At 32.2% G+C, this 24168-nt stretch overlaps 4 protein-coding genes across 7 annotated transcripts in view; 3 read left to right on the forward strand and 1 right to left on the reverse strand.

Moving 5' to 3' along the window:
- The window catches only part of LOC108729782 (long-chain-fatty-acid--CoA ligase 1), a 31765-nt gene extending 21987 nt beyond the window's left edge, over positions 1–9778 (forward strand). The window contains exons 5-8 of one of the 2 annotated variants that reach the window (XM_018459075.1): positions 271–561; positions 7814–8035; positions 8284–8601; positions 9005–9142. In XM_018459075.1, coding sequence (XP_018314577.1) covers positions 271–561; positions 7814–8035; positions 8284–8601; positions 9005–9142 — 969 coding nt within the window. Of the gene's footprint in view, positions 1–270; positions 562–7813; positions 8036–8283; positions 8602–9004 lie in introns of both variants that reach the window. The other variant, XM_018459074.1, reaches the window with a different exon arrangement.
- Positions 9431–13506, reverse strand: Vti1a (Vesicle transport through interaction with t-SNAREs 1a). The gene is made up of 4 exons (XM_018459077.1): positions 13370–13506; positions 13181–13239; positions 11143–11490; positions 9431–10506 (listed from the first exon to the last, which is right to left on the reverse strand). Exons 1-4 carry the CDS (start codon positions 13461–13463, stop codon positions 10354–10356), a joined length of 654 nt encoding a protein of 217 aa, XP_018314579.1. The 5' UTR covers positions 13464–13506; the 3' UTR covers positions 9431–10353.
- An 849-nt stretch (positions 13507–14355) lies between these two features.
- Positions 14356–19862, forward strand: ergic53 (lectin, mannose binding protein ergic53). Its single transcript, XM_018458881.1, has 10 exons — positions 14356–14524; positions 16297–16353; positions 16546–16816; positions 16903–17002; positions 17079–17190; positions 17270–17441; positions 17512–17702; positions 18196–18389; positions 18467–18648; positions 18735–19862. Exons 1-10 carry the CDS (start codon positions 14356–14358, stop codon positions 18769–18771), a joined length of 1485 nt encoding a protein of 494 aa, XP_018314383.1. The 3' UTR covers positions 18772–19862.
- Positions 19863–20480: 618 nt separating this feature from the next.
- On the forward strand, positions 20481–23032 carry RpL6 (ribosomal protein L6). 3 transcript variants are annotated; one of them, XM_018458886.1, is made up of 4 exons: positions 20481–20499; positions 21067–21288; positions 22264–22537; positions 22634–23032. In XM_018458886.1, the coding sequence occupies exons 2-4, from the start codon at positions 21067–21069 to the stop codon at positions 22978–22980; spliced, it is 843 nt and encodes a 280-aa protein (XP_018314388.1). In that variant the 5' UTR covers positions 20481–20499; the 3' UTR covers positions 22981–23032. The 3 variants fall into 3 exon arrangements, with proteins under 3 accessions (XP_018314388.1, XP_018314387.1, XP_018314389.1); XM_018458885.1 differs by lacking the exon at positions 20481–20499 and adding an exon at positions 20549–20568; XM_018458887.1 differs by lacking the exon at positions 20481–20499 and adding an exon at positions 20726–20749.
- Positions 23033–24168: the final 1136 nt, after the last annotated feature.

Consider the following 24168-nt stretch of genomic DNA (forward strand, 5'->3'; position numbering starts at 1 on the left):
TAACAGTGTGACAGTAGCTGCCAAGTTAGAAACTACTAACAATAAGATAGCTAATAAAATATGATTTTTAGTATTATATCGTTAGTTTTGTATTTACTCATAAATTGCGTTATTTTAATTATTGTGTTATTTTATTTGTTATTTCTTATTACATATTTTATATGTAATATTGCATATTTTGAATATTATTATTTGATGGCTAACGTGGATCTTGCGATGTATAGCGTGGATCATTTAATGGTGAGTTTCATCCTCATTCGACGTTCGCAGGTGCAAGCCGAACTGCAAAACTCATTTCTGAAGAGGATGATCTTCAATATGGGCATGCGAGCAAAGGAGACGGAGATCAAGAAGAGCATTGTGAGGATGAACAGCATGTGGGACAAGATTGTATTCAAGAAGATCCAGGAGTCGATGGGCGGCAGGCTAAGGCTGATGCTCGTAGGTTCGGCGCCGCTGGCGGGGAACGTCCTCACGTTCACCAGGTGCGCCCTTGGCTGCGTCGTGGTCGAAGGCTACGGTCAGACAGAATGCACCGCGCCAATAACGCTCACCATCCAGGTTTGTATATTAATAATCGATTCTTGGAACTGTTCTCGCGATTTTACGGTCACAAATACTAATATTTCCACGTATCAGCGCTTGCGAAGCTTTCAGAAAGCGATTAATTATCACTTGCGAAAGCACTTTCTAAGTGTTTGACAGGTCGCTGTTGTGTTATGAGATTTATAGAATGAAATATATAAAAACGAAGAGAGGAGCGCGAGAAATACACAGGACATTCATATATAAGACGATGAAAGGGCAAGATATATAAAGGTCTAAAATATACAAAGATTCACGTTGCATACGGAACCCATACTGTTCAATTAATCGACTGAAAAGCTTCGTGAAATCGAGCTTTATGGAACTCACGTAGCACAGTCTACAAAGCGCTCAGAAAGAGTTTATGGCATAGCTTTACAGGCGCTGCTGTGTTAGTGGTTTCCATTATTCGATTCTACATTTTAAAAACTATCGATATTGATTAGCACATCATGCGGTGTCTATACATAATTCTCACTGTATTGGTGTTAATATTAACCCTTTGCGAACGCGTATCAGCAAATGGTCGTCCGAGCCATGCAAGACCGCCAGATGATTTTATCCGCAAAGAGTTAATATCAACATAATGTGGATTTAACATGATAAATTTTAAATCTATACTATATGATGATGTTGATATAACATACATTGATATAACTAGGGGTTATAAATCCACACCATGTTGATTTTAATATATTAACATCAAGGAGATTGTGTGTGTAAAGACATAAAACACATATATTAATATTTACGCTTTAAACAAACTACATACATGTGAAAGTTGTGTTCACACACATAACATTCTGTTTTTATTGAACAACACATTTTTATAAATTATTTATTTTATTTGATATTAGTTTTATTGTTATAAATAAAAATTTTTTAAATAATAACAAAAATCTAAATTTTTTTATATAAATATATTAAGTACTAAACATGACTTATGCAAAGTTTCATTGAGATTCACCAATTAGTTTATAACAAATAAATATTTTGTTTATTTACTGAACAACTATAATGTCTGCATCTCAATGTAACTTTATATAACATAAATATATTCTTGAATTTATAAAGTATTTATATAAAAAAATTGAGATTTTTATCATTATTTTATAATACATTTTTATATATTTCTATTAGAGTACAAATTAAAAAAAATATTACTATTTATTGAAATAACTTTTGATCCAGATGGTCCACTGTCTCTAATTTTTTTATATTACTTTTAAATACAATTTAGAATAATCTGTAATTTTTTCAAGTAATTTTTAACATATTGCATTTGCCTTACAACCACCTTAATACGGTGAGAATTATATGTATAGACTATACACCCGCATGGTGTTAAATTCACACTGATATTTTTTAGTGCAGATATATTTTAGATATATATATTTTAGGGTGCACGAAACTTTCAAGTCGATTAATAGGATAGTATGGGCTCGCGAGTATGGTATCGCAACGCAAATCTTCGTGTACTTTAGATCTTATATTTTCTGCCCTTTCGTCGTCGTATATAAGTGTCCTATATTTTTCGCGCCCTTCTCTCCGTTTTACATATATAGATTTCGCGTGACATCCGTTAATACCAAATTCCTGAAATCATTTCAAGACGAAAATCCTAATACTAAAATGTCGAGGCTATAATAGTTATTAAATAAGAAAGGTTTAAAAATAGCCAATTGAACTGTCCAAAATTCCCACGCTCAGGCATGGCATTACACAATAGTGAAGACGTTTTCAAGCATCAATTTCATTTTTTCTATTCTTCTGAACACCTTTATTACTATACATACAATGTGCCTAAGCGTGCAAATTTTGGGCAGTTTAATTGGCTAATTTTAAAACTCTTTTATTTAAAAACTATTGTAGCCCCAACTTTTTGATATAAGGATTTTCGTCTTGAAATGATTTCAGCTATTAATTTGCTATTAACGGATATCAAAAAAAGTCTGGAATACCCTGTGTATATATTTTATTTTATAAATCTGTTTAATAATTATGTACGTCATCTCTCAGACGAGCTACATTTTCTAATTTATTTTATTTATTCTATTTATTTTGTTTCCTTCGATATTCCTTTTCATTCTTTTTCTTTCTGAATCTGAAAGAAACCTCCTCAACTGAGATACAATTGTAAGTTTTCTTTGTAAGCTTCGGAAGAAAAGTGGAACAAGGGACGTTTGGTGATTGACGTACGTCTATAAGATCGTTAATGTCCTACGCGGCAATGTTTAAAGATGATACGTAAACGTAGATACGTGTAGAGACCTTTCGATCGCATATAAAAGACACCAGAGCGTTAGTTATACAAACCACGGTCAGTAGATGTGCTTCGCGAATACATTTTTTATGAAATCGTCAAGCTCGCTGAAGCTTTAAACTCTACGTTCTTAGAACTTTTACACAAATGTTTGCAGATGCCGTATCTAATTTCGCTAGGTTTCTGACTTTAAAACGTGCTTAAAATGGATTTTGTCATTGTGTGATCTTATCGCAGCTATCGTAATGCTTGATTAACGCTAAAATGCAAGAATCGCAATTTTAATCCCTACTGAAAAAAACCACCTCACAAAGTTACATAACGAAATCATGTAATTAAGATAAGTAAATTACATAACGGATTATTTCAAATCAGCACGCGATTTTTTAAAATTACGTAATTTGAAAAGTCACACGATAATGTTTTTTTTTTCTTCTATTTCTATCATTTAATTCTTTAAAATTCGATAACTATAAAATCACATGGTGGATGAAATTATTTCTAATATCATGTGATTTTTCAAATTACATAATTTAAAAAATCACATACTGATTTAGAACAATCCGTTACGTGATTTACTTATTGTCTTAATTACATGATTTCGTTATGTAACTTTATAACGCTTTTTTTCAGTAGAGATATGTGTTCAATGAGGTGGTCTTTTATTGCGAGACACGTCATGACATATCGATTGTCCTTGACAGAAATATTTACGTGTTTGATACTATTGATTATATAGTCATAACTATAAAATAATTTATTCAACTATATATATGTACATTAAATCTACATAAAAAACTTTTAAAGTTGTTAGTTATATAGTTAGCATCAGTGTTGTGCTGTACCTAGATACAAGCACCATAGGTGTATACTGTAACTAGGTACAAATTTTCGTACCTAGAACTGTATCGCGAGGTACTTTTTCTTTCTGGTACCTATATCTATACCTAGATTCTATTTCTTATGTATCGATACCTATGGTATATTTAGTTACTTTTTGGATGATACTTTCTTGTATTAAGCCAGTTATTATTAAAAATCATAAACGTGTCGATCTTCATTTTTTAGGTCATCAGATAATTTAGATATATGTATATTGTTTTGTGATTGCTATTTGAACTTTATTTAATTTGACACTAAAAACCGTTACCTAAATTGTACTAATGATGATCTAAAAAATTAAATCGACATATTTACGATTTTTTTTTACATTATCATTCTAAAAATATTATTTACACATTCAGTTTACTATGTTGGCTCTTTGTACAGATTTTATATTATTAATTTATTTAATTTGTTCCAGCATTTCATTTCATCGTATCATTTTTTAATAATTAATAAATGTCAATATATAGGTTATTCGAATAAAATTAATGGCTTTATAAAGTATTACTTCATTTTATTTTATATGTTAAACTTACTTGCATAGAATATTTATGCATGTGTATATAAAATATACGTATAATAAATGAATATTACGCGCAGATACATGAAATACATAGATCATACCTAACAAGCAAGCTGTCTTTATTTTGACGTCATTTTATTGTCAAAATGCAATTTATTCTGAAATTTTATCTTAAAAATAAAAATACCTGAACCTAGGTACTTTTAAGGTACATTTAAGGTACCTGTACCTAGGTATTTTACTTTTCTAGTACCTGTACCTGTACCTCGGTATATTTTTTCCAGAGTATCTGTACTTATATCTAGGTATTAAAAATAGAATACCTTGCACAATACTGGTTGACATTATCATGTCTTTCTCTGAGTACATATAAAATTGCAAGATTTATGTTTTTAACATGTATCTGATGGAGTGATCTCACCTTGAAATACATCACAATATTCACAGCATATCGATTATCCTTGACAAAGATATATGTATTATATGTATTTGATTTACATGAAATCGCAAAAATCGTAATTGTCTTAAAGTGAACTTTGTCATTCTGCAATCTTTATTATCGATGCTTGACCTTCGCGAAAATTTACGTTTTTAATAGGTCCAAGGTGAGTTTTGTAAGATCTCGTCGCAGAAATATATTTATGAGTATTACATGGAGTACCTCGCGCGTACCTATAACTACTCGTGTAGTCAAAAATTGGATGTAATGCTTTCTAATATATAATATTGTATTTGTGAAAAAAATATTTGTCTTAGGAATAAGAGCTTAGGAATAAATAGACGTTATTGTTCATCAATTATGCATTACCTTCGTGACAAAGAACTAAGATTTCAAAACATACTTATTCGCAATGTGGTATGGTATCACAGATATTCTAAATGGCAGAGCCATAATCGCTTTTTTAATACTATTTTATATACAAGATGTCCCAAAATTCGCAACTCAAAATACTATAACAAGAAAATTTTCAAAAAATTAAGTAAAAAAAGTTATTTGTAAATTTTTATTTTAAACAATAATTGCGGAAATATAAGATAGTTACGCTAAACAACAGTACGCTAAACAAAGTACATTCGATAACTATGGCCGGAATCCATAATCCGTTTTCAAGCAAGATCTTAAGATGCTAATACGGCTCTCTGATTGGTTCATGCACTAGCTTAAGATCATCTCAAATCTTGAGCAACGTCTATGGATTCCGCCCTATATTATTAGGCTTTTTTCTCAAAGTTCTTAACAACCTATAAGAAATTACTCAATCAAAGCATTTGTACCTCTTATAGATCGTACAAACTCCGTCTAAACTTCGAAATTTAGACATTATTTAAAAGAAATAATTTAGAAATTATTTCTTCCTTATATAATGCAGTAGCTCCTATAAATAAAGACATTATTTGCTTTTCTTATTTATCTCTTTTATATACTGCAAAATACCGCCGATAAATAATGCACAAGCCTGATGATGCCATGTGGATAGAGAAAGAAAGAAAGAGAGAGAGAGAGAAAGAATTCATCGTTTTAGAGTATGAAGAATTCTTATTGATTCTACTAAAGACACAAACGAGAACTTTCGAATATCGCAAGAAGCATGGGAGCTGCATTTTATCGAACGCCGTTTGGCACTGCGACAAAATCAGCACTATGCAGAACAAACATAACGTACATAGATCTTTGTTAAAATTCCGCAAATTCCTCCTGTGTATGTACGTATTTCTCCCCCAAGTGTTTATCCTGCATTACGCCAATTTACGCCGCCATTGGATTCGTCAATAAACAATTCATAATTTTTGAATAATCTCAACTGTTATATCGTCGTTGAATGCATATAATTCAATTGCAGTAGTTTGAAATTAGATAATTCCGACGATGTCCGAACGCTTTGATTTCAAAATGTATCTCGCAGAATCTTCTCTTACAAAAATCCAATTTAATACTTTTTAATTTATGCCAATTTAATTAATGCTGAAAGATAATGATTAATTACTTATTTCTCAAGTAACACAGCAGCGCTGGCAAAGCGCTAAAAAAGCGATTATACGCGCTTTTTTAGCGCTTTGTTAACGCTTTATAAGCGCTATGTGCTACTTGGGTTTGAGTACTAAAACACCGAATATAAGAGTGTTTTTAATATTCAAAATAAACAATTAATCACTATCTTGCAATATGAAATTTCTTTTAAGAGTCGTCATTTATGCGCTGTCACCAATCGATGTTCAATTAGCCGCGTGAAAAAATTGTGTTCGTCCAGATATAACATGGTTTTTACTTTTGTTGCAAATCCATGGGAGCTTGCGAAGCATCGCGCGGTTTGAGAAACGCTGCTCCATAACCACCTTAATCACCCAAGCGTAAATCTCCGGTAATTAATACCGCTTTGCTCTTCATTATGCTTGTGAGAACGTGAAAATGCGCAGGTTCTTAATAATCTGTAAGAAATTACACAACAAAGTTATTCGCATCTCTTACGCAACATAATTTTCGTTATGTTCCGCAAATCAATGTTCTTTCTAAAATTAAACGATTTATTTCGCTTCGATTGACCTCTTTGTTAGTTAAAGCTAACGGAATCATTCTTGACTCATCGATAGTTGAAATTTAAAAAAGTACGTGTCTCACACATACACACACACACACACACACACACGACGGAGGTGTTTACCGCTGACAGACTGGCGGAATTAAAATGATGTTTTTATTGAATGCTGACTAATAATCAAGTGATGCGCGTGCTCTCTCTATTCTTGGCGCAAGTATCGACATAAATATATAGACGGTAAAAGCCGTCGCAGTCTAGATATTTCTGTCAGCTCATCGAATCAAAGCTTTGAAGCCATGTGCCAGGGGCACGTGGTGTGCCATCGCCATCACAAGACCATTAACTATTAAATTATTGTATTCAGAACATCCATCGATCCATTATAATTATATCTGAATATCTTATACATGTATACATCATCGTACTCAGCAGATACTAACACAGTAACATAATTGTTAGTTTTAATTTTCCTCAACAATATAACTGTTACATATACGTGTTATATTACAGTTATATTATTGAGTGGGAAATTGTATGTTATGACAATTATACATATAATATATATTAAAAACAATTATATGTTATTGTTAGTTGTTAATAGGTAAGAGCCCTTAGGGGAAAGGAAGCGGTTATAGAATAAGTGCGGGGTTGTGTAGAATATCATGATATTATGATAATTATAGTTTACGCCTTTTAGAAGCAATCGAAAAAATTACTATTCCATAATTCCCTTTTTCTGCAAAAATTCAATATTTAATACTGGCCAATTTTATACTGGTAGTAATGAATTACTTACTTTCAATATTGAAAGCACTGAACAACAGAGACACTTGAAGTAAAATACTTAAAATAAATATATGTTATGAAAGTATCATTACCTTCTAATATTATAAATTTCTATAGTAAGGAATGATAATACCGCAGGGTAAAAGAGATTCGCGTTAACAGATATATTCTCTGTTGAAAATAGGAATAATCTCTTTTTTTTTTGTTATTTCTCTAATTTGCATGTGAATGCAGGGCGATCACGTGCCGGAACACGTGGGACCACCAGTGGCTTGCTGTTGCGTCAAGCTCGTTGATGTTCCGGAGATGGAGTACTTCGCGACGAACAACCAGGGTGAGGTGTGCGTCAAGGGTACTAACGTCTTTATGGGATATTACAAGGATCCGGAAAAAACTGCCGAGGTTATTGATGAACAGGGATGGCATCACACAGGAGACATCGGCATGTGGCAGCCTGTAATTACATTTATTACATTCTATAGCGATTATTAGCGATATATCTTTAAATCCTTATAAATAATATATATATTTTAGAAACGAAATCAGAGATAGCTGAGATTATTTTTTTAAATAATAATTAAGATAATTAAGATAGTGGAAAAATTAATAAATGAATAATAGATAATAGATAAATTATAAAAGATAATTAAGTTTACAAGTTAAAATAATTTTTTTTATATTTATGTATTGTCAATTGCTTTCAGAATGGAACGTTAAAAATAATCGACCGAAAGAAGCATATCTTCAAGCTATCGCAAGGGGAATATATCGTGCCGGAGAAGATCGAAAACATTTACATACGCAGCCAATATGTACAACAAGTATTCGTCCACGGAGAATCATTGAAATCTTGTATCATAGCAATAGTAGTACCAGACGTAGATGTAATTAAGTGTTGGGCGGTGGAGAATGGCATACCTGGTACACTGAGTGTTCTGTGCGTCAATCCAGAAGTAAAAAAACTAATCCTCGATGACATGTTAGCGTGGGGAAAAGAAGCTGGTCTGAAATCCTTTGAACAAGTATATTATCGTTCCTTATTTCTTTTTCTATCTTTTTTTCTTTTATTCAAAAAATTCAAACATCAAATTCCGTTTGATCTCATCTACATTCTTGGCTATAAGTATAAAGCACTTCCACAAATTGACGTCTTATTATATCTAACGAAAAATAAAAAAATTTAAAAACTATTATATTGAAAAGTAATATATATATATATATCTTTATAACAATTTTAATATTTTATTAGTTTTCCTTTGATTTTTATTATTACCTTTTCCAAGACAATGCAAGAAATTAAGAGTATTTTATACTTATGGCCAAGATTGTAGTTGAGTTTTGTGATAGATGAAAACGCATAAAAATCTTAAGTATTAAACCTGGAAGAGTCTGATAGTTTGAAAACCCTGATTATTTGCTTCGCAGGTAAAGGATATTTATCTCCATCCAGATCCGTTCTCGGTACAAAATGGGCTTTTAACACCAACGTTGAAATCGAAACGGCCTCAACTGAAAGCGTACTTTAAACCACAGATAGAGGATCTCTATCAACAATTGGACTGACCGGACTGAGCGATTGTGCTATCGCTTGTCTGCACCAGCACTGAACGCAAAAGAAAGACGTTCGATGGTAGAAATGGAAGCAAAGCGCCTTTCCTCGCCGCTGTTCTCTCACCGAAGTCACTATTGTCATCGAATATTCGCGCGTTAATCCTCGAGATACTTTTTATTATATTATCATTTTCACGGGTACATTAGGGACGCAGATGGAAAAAAAAGCACCATTTAAGCTAATTAAGGTAAATGATAACATAACAAGTAATAAAAGGAGTTATTATTAGGCGCGTTTAGTTTCTCTTTCTCTCAATTACAAGCGTCCTTGGATATTTTCGATAATGGATGTATTTACAATTCAATCCTTACCCACGCATACTTCAATAATGTACACAGTGAGTTATTTTCATGTAAGAGGCGAATTATAGAATGCATTTTTAACTGGTAGAGTCGCAGTGAACTCACCCGATTACGGCTCAGGTCAAAATTACAACAATTAGTACGTAGTTGTTAACTTGAACAGGTAATATTTCCTCCAATATTACCCTGAAGAGGTAATATTTCGATGCGTGTACCCGATAATCGGCGCACGCAACGTCGAAAACTTTGAATATTACTTAATAAATACATTTCTTGTTGAATATATTTTGTGGTTCGGAATATCTTTAAAAACTTGACCGCTGTTAACCGCTGATCAAGATTCTCGGATAACAAATTCAAACGGTTTTACGATCCTTTCCAAGGTACTTGAAAATAATGCATTTGTGATAATCATTCACTGCTTCAATATAATTTTAGTTAATTAACTTCGACGCGCAAAGTTAATTAACTTGGAGGAGAATCGTAAAATCGTTTTATAATTTACCTTACATGGGATGGGTCAATATTTTTTTATACAAGACTTTATATAACAATTAAACGGGGTCTTTTGTTCTTGTTTGGTGACATTCTGCCAGTTTTGCTAGAGATTACTGACTTTGTATAAGAGATCATGATTCAGTCATCTGATGTTTGTCAGGTTATTAAAAGAATAAACGTGTAGCAAAAACTGATGTCTTAAGGCAAAATGTGACAAACAAGTACAAGAAAGTTGGATAGACGATATAATACAGAATTACCTCGCAATTTGATAGAAATAACATTTTGAAGTCTCTGATAATAAATACAATTTCCAAACCACATCTGGTGGATCTGGCCGAAGAAAAAAATGTCTGTTCTCTTTAACTCTTAAAACTATAGTATATCACAATGCACACAACAATTATAAGCACTAACGCTACTCCTGCCAAAATAATTCTCTGTTGAAGGCTTCGAAAGATCATTCCCGACAATAATCGAGACCCTCGCCCCAACTCTGCATCTGTTTCGCGTAACTGAAACAAAAGACAACATTATGATTTCGTGCTCTTTTCTTTTTAAATACAATTTAACGTAGAAACTACGAGTTATGACATACAAGAAAACTTAAGCAATAAGATGTAAGCAGTAAAGCCAATGGCACACAGAAAAGTATAGTAAGACGTAAGCAGTAAGCAAATTAGCTAATCACAATAGAGAACATAAAGAATTGATCAATCACAGTCGAATATTCTCCTCATTCGTTTGTGACTGGTCAATTCTTATAATTACAACCACTTACAACTATTGAGTTTAAGACAATAATCTTACGTTCTCTATTGTGATTGACTGATTTATTGCTTACGTCTTAAGCTCATTCTATAATTATGTAAGTATAGTTGTAAGTGATTGTGGCTGTATTATAATTGATCAATCACAGTTGAATATTCTCCTCATATTCAACTATGATTAGTCAATTCTTACAACTACGTTTACGCAATTGTAGAATGGGCTTTGTTGCATTATGTTTTGTTATGAGTCACAGGCTTTATTGCCTTACGTTATTACCTCATGCTCTTTATTGCAATTGGCAGATTCGCTTACATTTTACCACCTTATGTTTTTCTGTGTGCTATGGGCTTTAATCTCTCCCGACAGTGTAAAGAACTTACTCTTCCTCTGCTCCGCTGTATCGTCTCTCGCTGTTCGTGAAGTTCCTTCAGCACCTGAGAACCGATCTCCTCACTCTCCAATGCCATACGATAACCATTCTGTAACGTTCGCCCTGATCGTTCTATTCTTTCAGAGGCATCCAATAGTCTTTTCCTTTGGTCTTCTGTTACGTTATTGTCCCAAGACTCCTCCACTGTGATTTCCGTAACATCCTCCTTTGGTTTCTTTGCTGTTTGAAATTCTTGCGTCAAGCGTTTCAGTTCCGCTCTGTGACTCTCTACGCGACCGCGTAAACGGTCGCGTGCTGTTCCGTTCATCCCACGAACCTCCAACTCCATTTGCTCCAGCTGCAAATTATAGATAATCTTTTTTATTTGAGATAAATATTTTATAATGGAGCATCCCAAATAAAGGCAAACGGAATAAAACATATCTTATAGGTATAATTGTTCCTAATTCTGTCAATCTTTTGTTATTTAGAATGTATAAATTCTAAATGTTATCTTAAACTGGTTGTTTCAATTAAAATCAAATCCTCAATCAATTTATTTTTATAATTTTTTAATATTTACTTTGAATATTTTTGTAAACAAATATAAATAAATTTAAAAATTTGCAAAATCCATTTAAAATTAAACGAAAAGTGAATTTTTGTTTATCTCTGAAATTAAAAAGTTGAAGGTTTTAAGATGTTTAGTGGATCGATTAAAAAAACAACTGCCTTATTTTAAGAAAAAATGGACTACCTGTAAATCGATCAAATTCATAAATAAAAATAAATGCAAAACGTCCAAAATAAGATTTTTACAAACTGCTAAAAAATCTTTCTAAATGATTTGTGCAAATCAAATTTTATTCATACTAATGTCCATTTCTACCAATGTAAAAAGATTAATTTTAATTTCGATTTTACTTACTTTTTATCTTCTAGATCTAAGAATTAAAAAAAGATGTAGAGTAAATTAAACCAAGATTAAAGTTAATGTACATTAATAGAAATTGGACTTAAATGTATTACCCTATTAAGCAAGCTGACCCATTAAACTTCTGAAGCTGATGCCAAAATTATTAACATAATTACTGATGTTGAGTTTGTAAAATACATTTAATTTATGTTAATTAAAAGGTACTAATTAATTTCAAGAAATCAAAATGACTCATAAAAAAGAATGGATAGCAATTATATTTTAATAAGTATGTATTTCAATAAATATAATTTAAATTTGATATAACATAAAAAAAATTGACTCGGTTTTCAACACAGAAAAATTGAATAGGTCTAATCAATCCAATAGATTATAGTCAGCTCCAGAGAATTAACAATCAACATTCAATTAGATCTAATATTGAGCGGTTTATATACAGTGTCTTAGGATTTAAAGACAAGCTGAGGAGCATATTCTACAAGTGGAAATAAGATGTATGAAGTTTGGCTAGAAATGCTTTATTATAAAGATATAAATAAATATCAAATCAACATGAAATAAAAAACAATGGATTTTTTTATTGTACAGGATACGAAAGTATACATTTCATGTTGGAAAGATCAAACGTGTTTACCTCGTGTATATTCACATCATATTTAATATCTTTAAATGATTCAGTATCATTTCAACCTGTGCACAAATCAAGGCATGAATATGATATTTGATCAGCTGAGATAACAGCTTCGCTGGATATATTTCTGATGTGAAATAATAACAGCAATCAAATGCCACTAAAATGTTCCAATATTTGTTTACAACTTTGCAATAAAGCATAGCCATACTTTAAAGACCATTTTTTTTATTTCCATTTATAGAATATGCTCCTGCAGTTTGTCCGTTAAACTCCGAGATAGCTTATATATTCCGTAAAGTATCTCGATTTTTTCACAAGAACTGTGAACTGCATGGAATACAAAATGCAGAATGATTTTTCTAACCCTACATTACGACCAACCGATCGACAGTTGGTGAATCGAGAATCTAGCTCGTCACTCACAATCAGTCCATCACTTTAATTAAGAGAAGGGAGAGGGAATGCAAATTCAATTACCAGCTCCTGTGCCTCCTCGATTTGTCGGTCCACATCCTGGACGAAGGCTCTTTTCTCACCTGCAAATTACGTCACACATATCGATTATTTCCCTTTAACATTGACTTTGCGCGGCGGTTACGTGTCGGTCGAATTATTGTGCGAGACACGCGACGCATCTTTGATTGCCGCCTCGACGACGTTTCTTACCGCCACTCTGGATCCTGATCCGGCCAATCTTCGCAGTGATGTCAGCTGTCAGAACGGCGTACTGCTGCTCGTAGTTGTCAACGAGCGACGCCATCTTGGACACATGGATATGCCATTGATCACTGACTCAAGCCAGATGGTAATTCCGACCATGATTCCGACTGTGATGTGAACTAGAGACACTATAATAAGAGACTGGCATAGATGGGCTAATTTTTGATTGACTGGATATGGAATGACAGAAGCCAATCAAAAGTCGTGCTGGTAATAGATGATAGTACAGCCCGAATTTTGATCGACTTCTGCTTTCCTACTTTTTCTGCTTTTCCATCCTAGTTGCGAACGCGTCCTATGACTTATCGTCCTATGAACGCCATTTTCTATCCAATTAGAACTTATGTCAGTCTCTTAAGCCCAGTGTCCACGATGCTAGAAATCCGTCCGAGATCTCGGATGAAGAAAGAATTGACCAATCGCATTGATCATGTGACTAAATTGTTTAAATGTGATTGGTTAATTCTTTCTCTTTCCGAGATCTCGGACCAATTTCTAGCATCGTGGACACAAGGCTTTAGGCCGAAATCAGACTACGCATCGAATATTGAGATTGAAGATTGAAAGATTAAAATTTGACCAATCAAAACAATAGGAGCTAAAATTCCTTTGTTCTTACTGGTCAAATTTTAATCTTCAATCTTCAACCTCAATCTTCAATGCGTAGTCTGATTCCGGCCTTAAGCTGGTTCTACATTAGTCGCATCGCAGCGTCGCAAGCGTTGTGGTCCAATCAACGTCAAGCTAGCTCGACTCTGATTGGACTGCAACGCTTGCGACACGCTTGCGACGCTGCAATGCGATCAATGTAGAACCAGCTTAATACAGATATACAGCGCGCGTTCGCGAGCAACTTCATGGCGTGCCGCAGACCGGCTGTCGCCGCCGGCTGTCGCCACAATCGTCACTGATTAACACCGTTAACAGTCGAAATGAAGATGGCCGCCGAGGTAAGGTGGCTTTTCGTTTTCCTCGTGTCTTGCGGCGTGTCGTTGGGCCGCGGCGAGGCGCCGCATCGGAAATTTGAGTACAAATACTCCTTCAAGCCACCGTATCTCGCGCAGAAGGACGGCAGCGTACCGTTCTGGGAATACGGCGGAAGTAAGTAATCCCACACCGCGTTAAAGGGACATATAACCTAAACCGACACCTGTCGCGCCGACACGTCGTGCTCCGCAACCTTCCGTATGTTACTCCGGCGGCGCCGATTTGGACGCTGCAGCGGGATGACCCGCGGTTTTCTTGCATCCTCGAGCGATCGCCGTCTCACTCTCGATTCCACTGACGCACTTGCATAATTTCCCGCCGTACTGACTATCCTGAAAGCGATCAAAACACTGATGACGTTGACGTATACATCTTCTCGTTCGCACACACCGCAGAAATAAAGTAATGAATGACTGTTCATGAGGCACGGAATTGCAATAATCCTGCAGTCAATACGTCTAATTAGAGACTTCCGAGAGTTGCTAACGTTCAATGATTATTTCTTTCCTACTAATAGTTCAGTTGGATATCAGAATGAAGATTGTAGAAGTGAGAGAGAAATTATATTTAACAAATGATAAAAAAGTATTACTGGAAAATATGGAAAAAAATTCCTCTCTTGTGTAAAGAAGTATCTGGTAATAGCATTCTAAGGAAATATTTAATAGTAATGCTGAATGTTGCTGTATTATGTTGATTTTTATTAAACATATGTTTACTTGTCTCTTATGAAGATGTCAATTTTAATATTATTTTCTATCTGGTCTTAAATACAATATGTCTAAAGAAATATTTAATAGTAACATTATAAACGTTGCTGTATTATGTTGATTTTAATTGAACATACGTTTTTCTTGTCTCTTACAAAGATAGCAGTCTTAATAAAATATTTTCTATCTGTTTTCAAATATATCTAATATAAATATTACATGTATAACATAAATGTGTAATATAATCGTTTTCTTTTAAAAATACATTTATGTTTTAAATATTTAATAAAAATGATAAAAAAAGTATTAAACTCAGTTACTATACAAGGGTATGGCATACCTAGAATGTTTGAAAATTATATAACATTTGTAAAAACTGGAGAAATAAAGTACTGGATATAGGAAAAGAAAAAAAGTTATGTGTTCAACATATACTTTCCCTTATCTAGGATTGTTAGTTTGTGTAAAAAGGTGGTAACAATCATTCTTTTTCTATAAAAAAAATCATGCAATTTTACTTGTCAAATTAAATACTTGCACGGGAATATTTTAACACATGTTTTTAACTAAAATATATACCTTCAACAGTTCATTCCTTTAGTTTCTTTATTTTTATCTCTATATTAAGTACAATTAATAATTTTTTGAGAAAAATATTTTTCGTGATTTTTTTTGTGATAGTTTAAAAAAATGGACTCTTGTTCATTATTAAATATTTTTTGTAATTTACAATTTTCGGCAATTCTACTATTATATATTACAAGACTTTTTTAAATTTTCCAAAATGAAGATTTTTACACATTTATTGTAATCAGTGCATTGCCGAAAATTAGAGTAATTATTGTTACTTGAACATTGACAGGATATATTATACCCCTGTGCGGTAACGCTAGAAGTAAAAGTACGTGCGGTAACTGAAAATTAAAGTATAGTTGAAGATTCCTTTGTATAAAGAAATATCTGATAATAATGTTTTAAAGAAATATTTAATAGTAATGCTAAAAAACATTGCTGTATTATGTTTAATTGAACATATGTTTTATTTATTTCTTATAAAGATAATGTTATTTTTCATCTGATTTAAAATATAATATATCTAATATAAATATTACAGGTATAATATAAATGTAGTATATTCGTTTTCTTCTAAAAACACTTTTATGTTTTAAATTGCAGATGCCATTGCTAGTGCAGAAAATGTCAGAGTAGCACCGTCACTTAGAAGCCAAAAAGGTTTGTATGCAAATCTCACATATAAACATACCTTAAGCTAATACTTAAAGCTTTTTCACAGGGATAAATTCTTAAAAATAATTTTTATGAGGTTTATGTGTACGGAATATATAAATCTCAATTTTTCAAGTACATTATTGAATTGACGATTTGCAACAATTTTGCAAGAGATTTATGAAATATATTGTTTAGGTGCAATATGGGTGAAACAACCTACAATTTTTGATTGGTGGGAAGTAGAATTAGTATTCCGAATAAGCGGACGTGGAAGGATAGGAGCGGATGGTTTGGCATTCTGGTACACAAGCGATAAAGGATTCTACAATGGCTCCGTTTTCGGCAGTTCAGATCTTTGGACGGGTTTGGGAATTTTCTTTGACTCGTTCGATAATGACAATAAGCATAATAATCCGTATATCATGGCGATTGTCAATGATGGCACAAAGGCTTTTGATCACATAAAGTAAATTACATTCTTAACAACTTACATATGACTTGCACGTTCGAGCTAATTTTACATAATTTGTGTTTCATTTCATTCTTTAATAGTGACGGCTCTACGCAACAATTATCAGGCTGTTTGCGAGATTTCCGCAATAAACCATTTGCCACACGAGCGCGGATAGAGTATTATATGAATTCGTTAACTGTGAGTATACTGGAGATTTTTCTAATTACTTTTATCTTGACATTTCTCATTTGATTGGCCTCTTTTTCTATTCAAGCTGTTATTCCATAACGGTATGACGAATAATGAACAAGATTATGATATATGTTTCCGAGCTGACAACATTGTGTTACCGAAAAATGGATATTTTGGAATTTCTGCCGCTACTGGTATGCATATAAAAAATATTAATATAGTATATCGACGTAATTGCATATCGCATGTTTTCATGCATTTCTAATTATCTAGGTGGCCTGGCTGATGACCATGACATCTTATATTTTCTTACTACCTCTCTGCATCCTCCCGGACAGCTTCCAGTAGACGGGAGTAAAGTTTCTATAGAGGAACAAGTCAAACTCCAACAGGAATACTTAGACTACCAAAAAAAATTAGATGAACAAAAAGAGGAATACCAAAAGTAAGAAAATGCGATGTGCCAGTGTTTTTACAATACTAAATCTCTCAATATTGATATGTCATTCTAACAGGGAACATCCAGAAAGTCAAAAGGTGGAATATGATGAATATTTTGAAACGGAGAATCAAAGAGAATTACGGCAGATATTCCATGGACAAAGCCAGATGTTTGAAGTTTTACGCGATCTTCACAGGAAATTAGATGAGATTGTTGGAAGACAAGAGAGAGTTTTGGGTTTAGTATCTCAAATTGGACAAGGAGGTAAATCGCAATTACAGTTGATTAAATCTGAGATCACAAGTGTCACATAAATTATTTTTAAAAAGATTTTTCTTGTAAAAGCTTTATTCTAAATTTTTACATTATTATTTTATATTATTTTTTATGTATGAATTTGTAGTCTATTTTTTTTCAAAATGGGACAATTGCTTCTTGATTCATCCATTCTTGAAATCTTTATTTTTCCAATTAAAAAAAATATATATATATACAAAATTTCACCTTTCATTAACTTCGCTTTTAATCTTACATAAATTTTTAAAAAAGATTTAAATATATTTCATTTGTTTACAAAAATATTTAGGTTAAATATTAAAAAGTTATAAAAATAAATTTATTAAGGAGAAATTGATAATAATTAAAGAAATAAAATTAAGATAACATTTAGAATGTGTAACTTCTAAGTAGCAAAAAATTCTAATTTATATCAAGGCAATATCATATATCGTTTAATTTGATCTAAATGCATAATTAGGTGTGCAAGTTCCGGGCCAACCAGGACAGCAACCTGTGCTGATCGACACCATACGTCGACAGGAAGTCGAGGCTGTGTTGAATAATCAAAATGTAATATTGAATACAGCTAGGGAAATTAAATCTTTTATGGGAGAAGTTCATTCTAAGACTGAATCTATTCTTAATAATCAAGCACATGCTCCGACAGCGCAGGTTTTTATATTCTTTGTAATATCTAAAAACAACAGTCAAGTTTTCCAAAACTTTTCTGACATCAATAAATTTCATAGGTGCAGCCAATGGGATACGATTATCAGTCATTCATGACAGAGATGCGAGACGGGCTTAACACGTTAAAAAAGGATGTTAAAACTCCGGGAAATACAGATTGCCCTAATTGTTTAACGACTACCGTGTTCTTACTGTTCATTGCGGTACAGATGATAATATTATTGGTGTACAGTCTTTATCGGTAATTATATACAATTGCAATACCTTAACAATTATTCACGTACAAAAAGAAAGAGATATGTAATATTATTTTTTTCCATTTTATAGGGACAATAAGGAAGCACAGATGAAAAAACTCTATTAATGTATACACATCGTCCACATCGACAAATTTAAAATGCATTCTTGTTTGCATTATGATTCGATATTTTTATTACTCGTTATTCGTATCCGCGAAGTATGCGTGTTTCGACATTTGTAAAATAAATTGCTCATCTGCTAAATTGATGTGAAATTGTACAGCATCTGTCGGATATTGTCTCACGAGGTCACAAGGACATCTCGCGGTGATGTGACTCGCCATTTTAAGTATCTCCAGTTAAATATCCATCAAAAAAATCAATCTCCATCACAGTGCAATGTGTTTAACGCTGTGCAATCTATATTACAGTTGTCATATATTGACAAAATGCGCGCATGGGGTTTGGAAGAAATGATTTAAGTTGAAGGATACTTACGGATGAGTTAACCTGGGAGTTATTAAAGATGTCTCACGATCTTTTTTTGTATCGTTATATATAAATATATATAATATATATAGTTTTTTACTTGTCAATCATCGCAAAACATATTTATCGTTACGCACACATCGTTTTTGTGGATTCTTCATTTATAATCGCTGTATTATTGAAATCTCGTTGAAATCTCATTGCAGCTTTCTGTATAAATCTTTATACGATATTTTGTATCACGCATTTAGTACATGAATATACGGATTACTCTTTATTCTTAAGAACTGTCACTTCTTCGTCACACTTGAGGTCGTCGGAATTCCACTATGAATTGCGCCATTTGAAGCAAGGAGAGATTTATCACATGGCGTATATCTTTCAACACATTATGTAATAATAACGGTTTTGAATGTCGCCACTCAGCTATTCCATCGGAGATTACTGTTGTGGAAAGAATAAGCGTTTGTGTGTTCTACAATCTACTCTGTCGTGTAAACATGATTGTGTATAGTGAGACTACGTTTTTGAACGCCACACGATAAAAGACCTCTGAGTAATGTATGTACGTGTGTAAGGTGCATGAGTAGAGTTACGATAGCGTACGGGAGCGAAATGGAGAGATCTCTAAGTTCGTTATTCCCCTGCGTCATTGCATTTGTAAAAGTTTATTGAATATTGTAGTTGTACGAGGGAAATATATCTGATATAAAGAATATAAGAAGGATGGAAAGTAAACAAAAATGGATTAATTAATGTTATAAACATTACGTGGATTTTTATCCCCTTATATACGTTTAATTTAATCCTTTATCATAGACTCAAAAAAAAAGACATAGTGATGATAATTATAAAGTATAAAGATAACTATATAAGTTTTATATGTAGAATCAATGTATGTGAGTGTGTATATACATATTTATGTATGTATGTATATATATATATATAGTTGGATAAACTGTTTTATAGTTATAAAATAGTTTCTTCAACTATATGTGTGTACATTAATAAATAATAAGTCTACATATAAAACTTGTATAGTTCCTCTAGTTGCTATTACTATGTTTTTCTGCGAGTGTAATTAATGCATTGATTAAATACAGTAGTATTAGCTTTAAGAAAAAATTAAAATTAATCATAATCTAATTCATTCTATCATTTTTTAAAATTTATTATAACATTATGGTAATTTAGTAATTACAATGATTATATTTTATGAGAAACTTAAGCGACCCGTGATTGTTTTCATTGATTTGAATTTACTATCGATATATCTCGCCCCACGATAATTATATCGATCATGGTTCACATTTTTCCTAATAGGTGTAGTGGTTTTGCATGCTCTTTCAGCCGTTCGTTTTACGGTAAGATAGTAATGTGACAAGTAATTTGATGTAATCGAAGAAATCCGATTGTTATAACAAAAATATATTGTAATTTACGATTAAATACCATATAATTTGGATCTAATCTTTTCAAACGACACTATATTTTCGCGATGTTAAGAGTTGATTTTGATTTTTCGCGAAGTACACATATGCTTCCTGCTTGATATTTCAAATTATAAATAAATAGTGATGTATTTTATTCTTTTTGGATTTATAGAGATTAATTGTAATTTCAACTATTAATAAGTTGCTATTGATAAGTTTGTTTCTTTTCTTTTACGCATTTTGCACGTGAAACATGGAATCATAACCTTATATAACCTCTTAGTTACAGTGTATACAAGTATAAAATAATTAGACCTGTTCTTTTTAGTTAAACTTTATACATCTTTCTTCTTTTTCTCTCCACTTTAGAGAAAAAAATAAATTAACGGTTCAAGTTAAAAAAAATATATATTGTATCTAATTTCTAGATATACTTAATTGCCTATATAGACCTTATTTATTTAGTAATTAAATCTAACTGTACTTCTATTTTTATAGATGGTGGACACAAAAGCTCAAACTCCTGAGAAGAAGGCTACAGCTGCTCCAGCTGCAGCCAAAGAAGATGCAAAGAGCAAGGGAAAGCCTGCGAAAGGAAAGCCTGCGAGGGGAAAGCCAAGGAATTATGACTTAGGAAATGGTGTCTACAGGTTTAGCCGTACTCGTATGTTCCACAAAAAGGCTATCTATAAATTTCTTGAGAAGAAGACTCCAAAAAAGGTAAGCAGTTACTTATTAATTGAAAAATATATACAAATATAAAGTACATTGGATAATTAATATTTTTCAAAATTATAAATTAAACATTAGACTAGGAATGTACGATCTTGATTCATTTCACTAAAAAATTGATCTCTGCTCTAAAAAGATCATTTTTCTTAATAACTTCGCCAAAGCCTGTTTTTGAGGCAGATTGAGTTATTTAATAAGAGATTAGTCTTTAATTTCTTCAATAGGAGTTGCATACATTTTTAAAAGCCACAACAGTTGAGATACTTACTCCTTTATGAAACATACTGTAGTAATTAGTAACTAAAAACGTTTAGTTCAAGATGTTTATATTATGTATATTATAAATTTTTATAATATTGTATCAATATTTGTGTCTTGTTTTCTGAACGTAATAATTTAGTCGAAATTTTGGCCATTGCAGAAGTGAATTTAGGAATCCAGGATATATTATTTTATTCCTGTTGCTCACCGAATGTGAAATAAGGATAAAATGATATCTGTATCCCTATTCCGTAATTGTTAAAGACAGTTTGGTATCATTATATTGTTGCACAACTTTTTTATCATATATAATTATGCAACAGCAATATAATGATATCGACACTACTGTTAAGAGTTACAGAATCGGGATACTGAATGCACTCGGATAAAGTTTCCGAACGCCAATTAGTAGAACGCCCTGCTCTGTTAGTTGGCGATTGTCATATTAATTTTTTAATAATGGCGTGCTGTGTGCTGTGTCTTTCATTTACATGTCACAATTAATAAGCATCTTAAAACACTTAAAGAACTTCTTGTAAAAAATATCTCAGCCAAGTTTGAATCTGGGACTCCTGATTCTTTCCAAAATTATTTGAGTGCAGTGATCAATCAATTACCAAATCATAATTGATCAAGAATATTTTATATCACATTTCCAAATAATCAAATATAAATTTGACTCATATTGTTGTATTATTGTAGGTCAAGCCCAAGAAACCATTGACTATCGAAAAGCAGATCGGTGGTGACAAAAACGGAGAAAAGCGTATCGTGCTTTTAAAGAAAAGACGCGCAAATTATCCTACTGCTGATCGAGTTACTGTGCACCACGCAAAAAAATGTTTCCATGAACATCGTCGTTACTTGAGACCTACTCTGACACCAGGAACAATCTGTATCCTGTTGGCTGGTCCTCATAAAGGAAAGAGAGTAGTCTATCTGAAGCAATTAAAGAGTGGCTTGCTTTTGATTACTGGTATGTTTATCATTGAATTTTACGTTTTGCGATAGATATTTTATTATGAAATTAAAACGAGACTTATAATTTAACATTATTAACAAATTATCGTAGGACCATTCCTGATCAATGCTTGTCCTTTGCGAAGAGTTAGTCAAAATTATGTGATCGCTACCTCCTCGAAATTGAATATCAAAGGCATCAAATTGCCTGGACAACTTAATGATGATTATTTCAAAAGAAAACGTGACAAGCGCGCCAAAAAAGAGGAAGGTGACATCTTCAGTAAAAAGAAGGAAGAATATAAACCGAGCGATCAAAGAAAGTCTGACCAGAAAGTAGTTGACAAAATGGTGATTGACGCTATTAAGAAACATCCAGATAAGAAGTTGCTGTTCACATATCTGTCGGCAATGTTTGGATTACGAAGCAGTCAGTATCCACACAGAATGAAATTTTAATTCTCTGTGCTTATAATTCGAAATTTTCAAGGAAATAAATATAAAATGATAAATCTACCTTTTTTATATATTACTCTCTTTTGTCCTTTATTACTTATCTTAAATTTATGTGTAGAATGTCTGAGAATGTAGAATGTCAGCAAGGCTGGATATAATATGTATTTGAAATATTTTTAATTGAAAAACAGTATGTAAAATAATTGTATTTCAGTGTAGCACATGTTTTGTAGTTTGTATTTTATGGGAGCATATAAAAGTATATTTTGTATTTCAAATATTAAGGTTATCAATCTATTATATATATATATAATTTGAGAATTACAAAATACATGAAACTTTAATCTTTCGATTTTTAATACAAAATATGTAATACTTTCATGTGCACCGTTGAAGTGCAAAGTATAAAATACACTTATATTGCAAAAAGTATGGTTAGAAAGGAATTTCAAAAACATGTCTGGATAATAGATTTAAACTTCTTTTTAAAACGGGTTAAATAGAAAAGTTCTCTAGTTTTGCGATTTTCGCAGTAAGTAATGAAAACAAAAATTTGTGAATAAATAGGAGTATTAATTTTCTTGATTCTTGATTTTCGTGATTTCTCAAGTTTCGAAATCTTGCAATCGTAATTATTGCAAATTCTTGTAATTTTAGATAATGCTACTCCTTGCTGATTATCGATTTTACATAGGCTTGCAAAACGGAGGGAGAGAGGATCGAGTTCTTTTTTTAAGATATACTAGTGGTTTTCTATATGCATTTTTCTATATGCTAAATCTAGATGTGGCAACAGAATTTGCGTAGCACATCAAATTTTCAAGATCCATTTCAAAATCCATTTTGAATCGATAGCGTACGATATTTTTACGCCGAGAAATATTTTTACATCTGATGGTAGGAAGTGCACACCCAGAGAAAAGTTTCTTCGATTCAAAGAACGGTTAAAGAAAAAATTTCTTTTATTTGATTTAAAAAAAATGTTTAAATTAAAGAAATGACGTTCAAATCAAAGAAATTTTTTCTTTAACCGTACAGCAAAGAAATGTTTCTTTGAATCGGAGAAACCTTTCTCAGAGTGCAGTTATATGACCATGATTAATGTCATTCTTTAAAATTATATCCCTACTCTGTTAATATACACCGATTTTATCTTAACTTAATTGAAATATAGCGATTTTTTGGTATTTG

Source organism: Mycetomoellerius zeteki, unplaced genomic scaffold (genome assembly GCF_001594055.1).
Source record: "Mycetomoellerius zeteki isolate Tzet28-1 unplaced genomic scaffold, Tzet1.0 scaffold79, whole genome shotgun sequence".
Lineage (NCBI taxonomy): Eukaryota > Metazoa > Arthropoda > Insecta > Hymenoptera > Formicidae > Mycetomoellerius > Mycetomoellerius zeteki.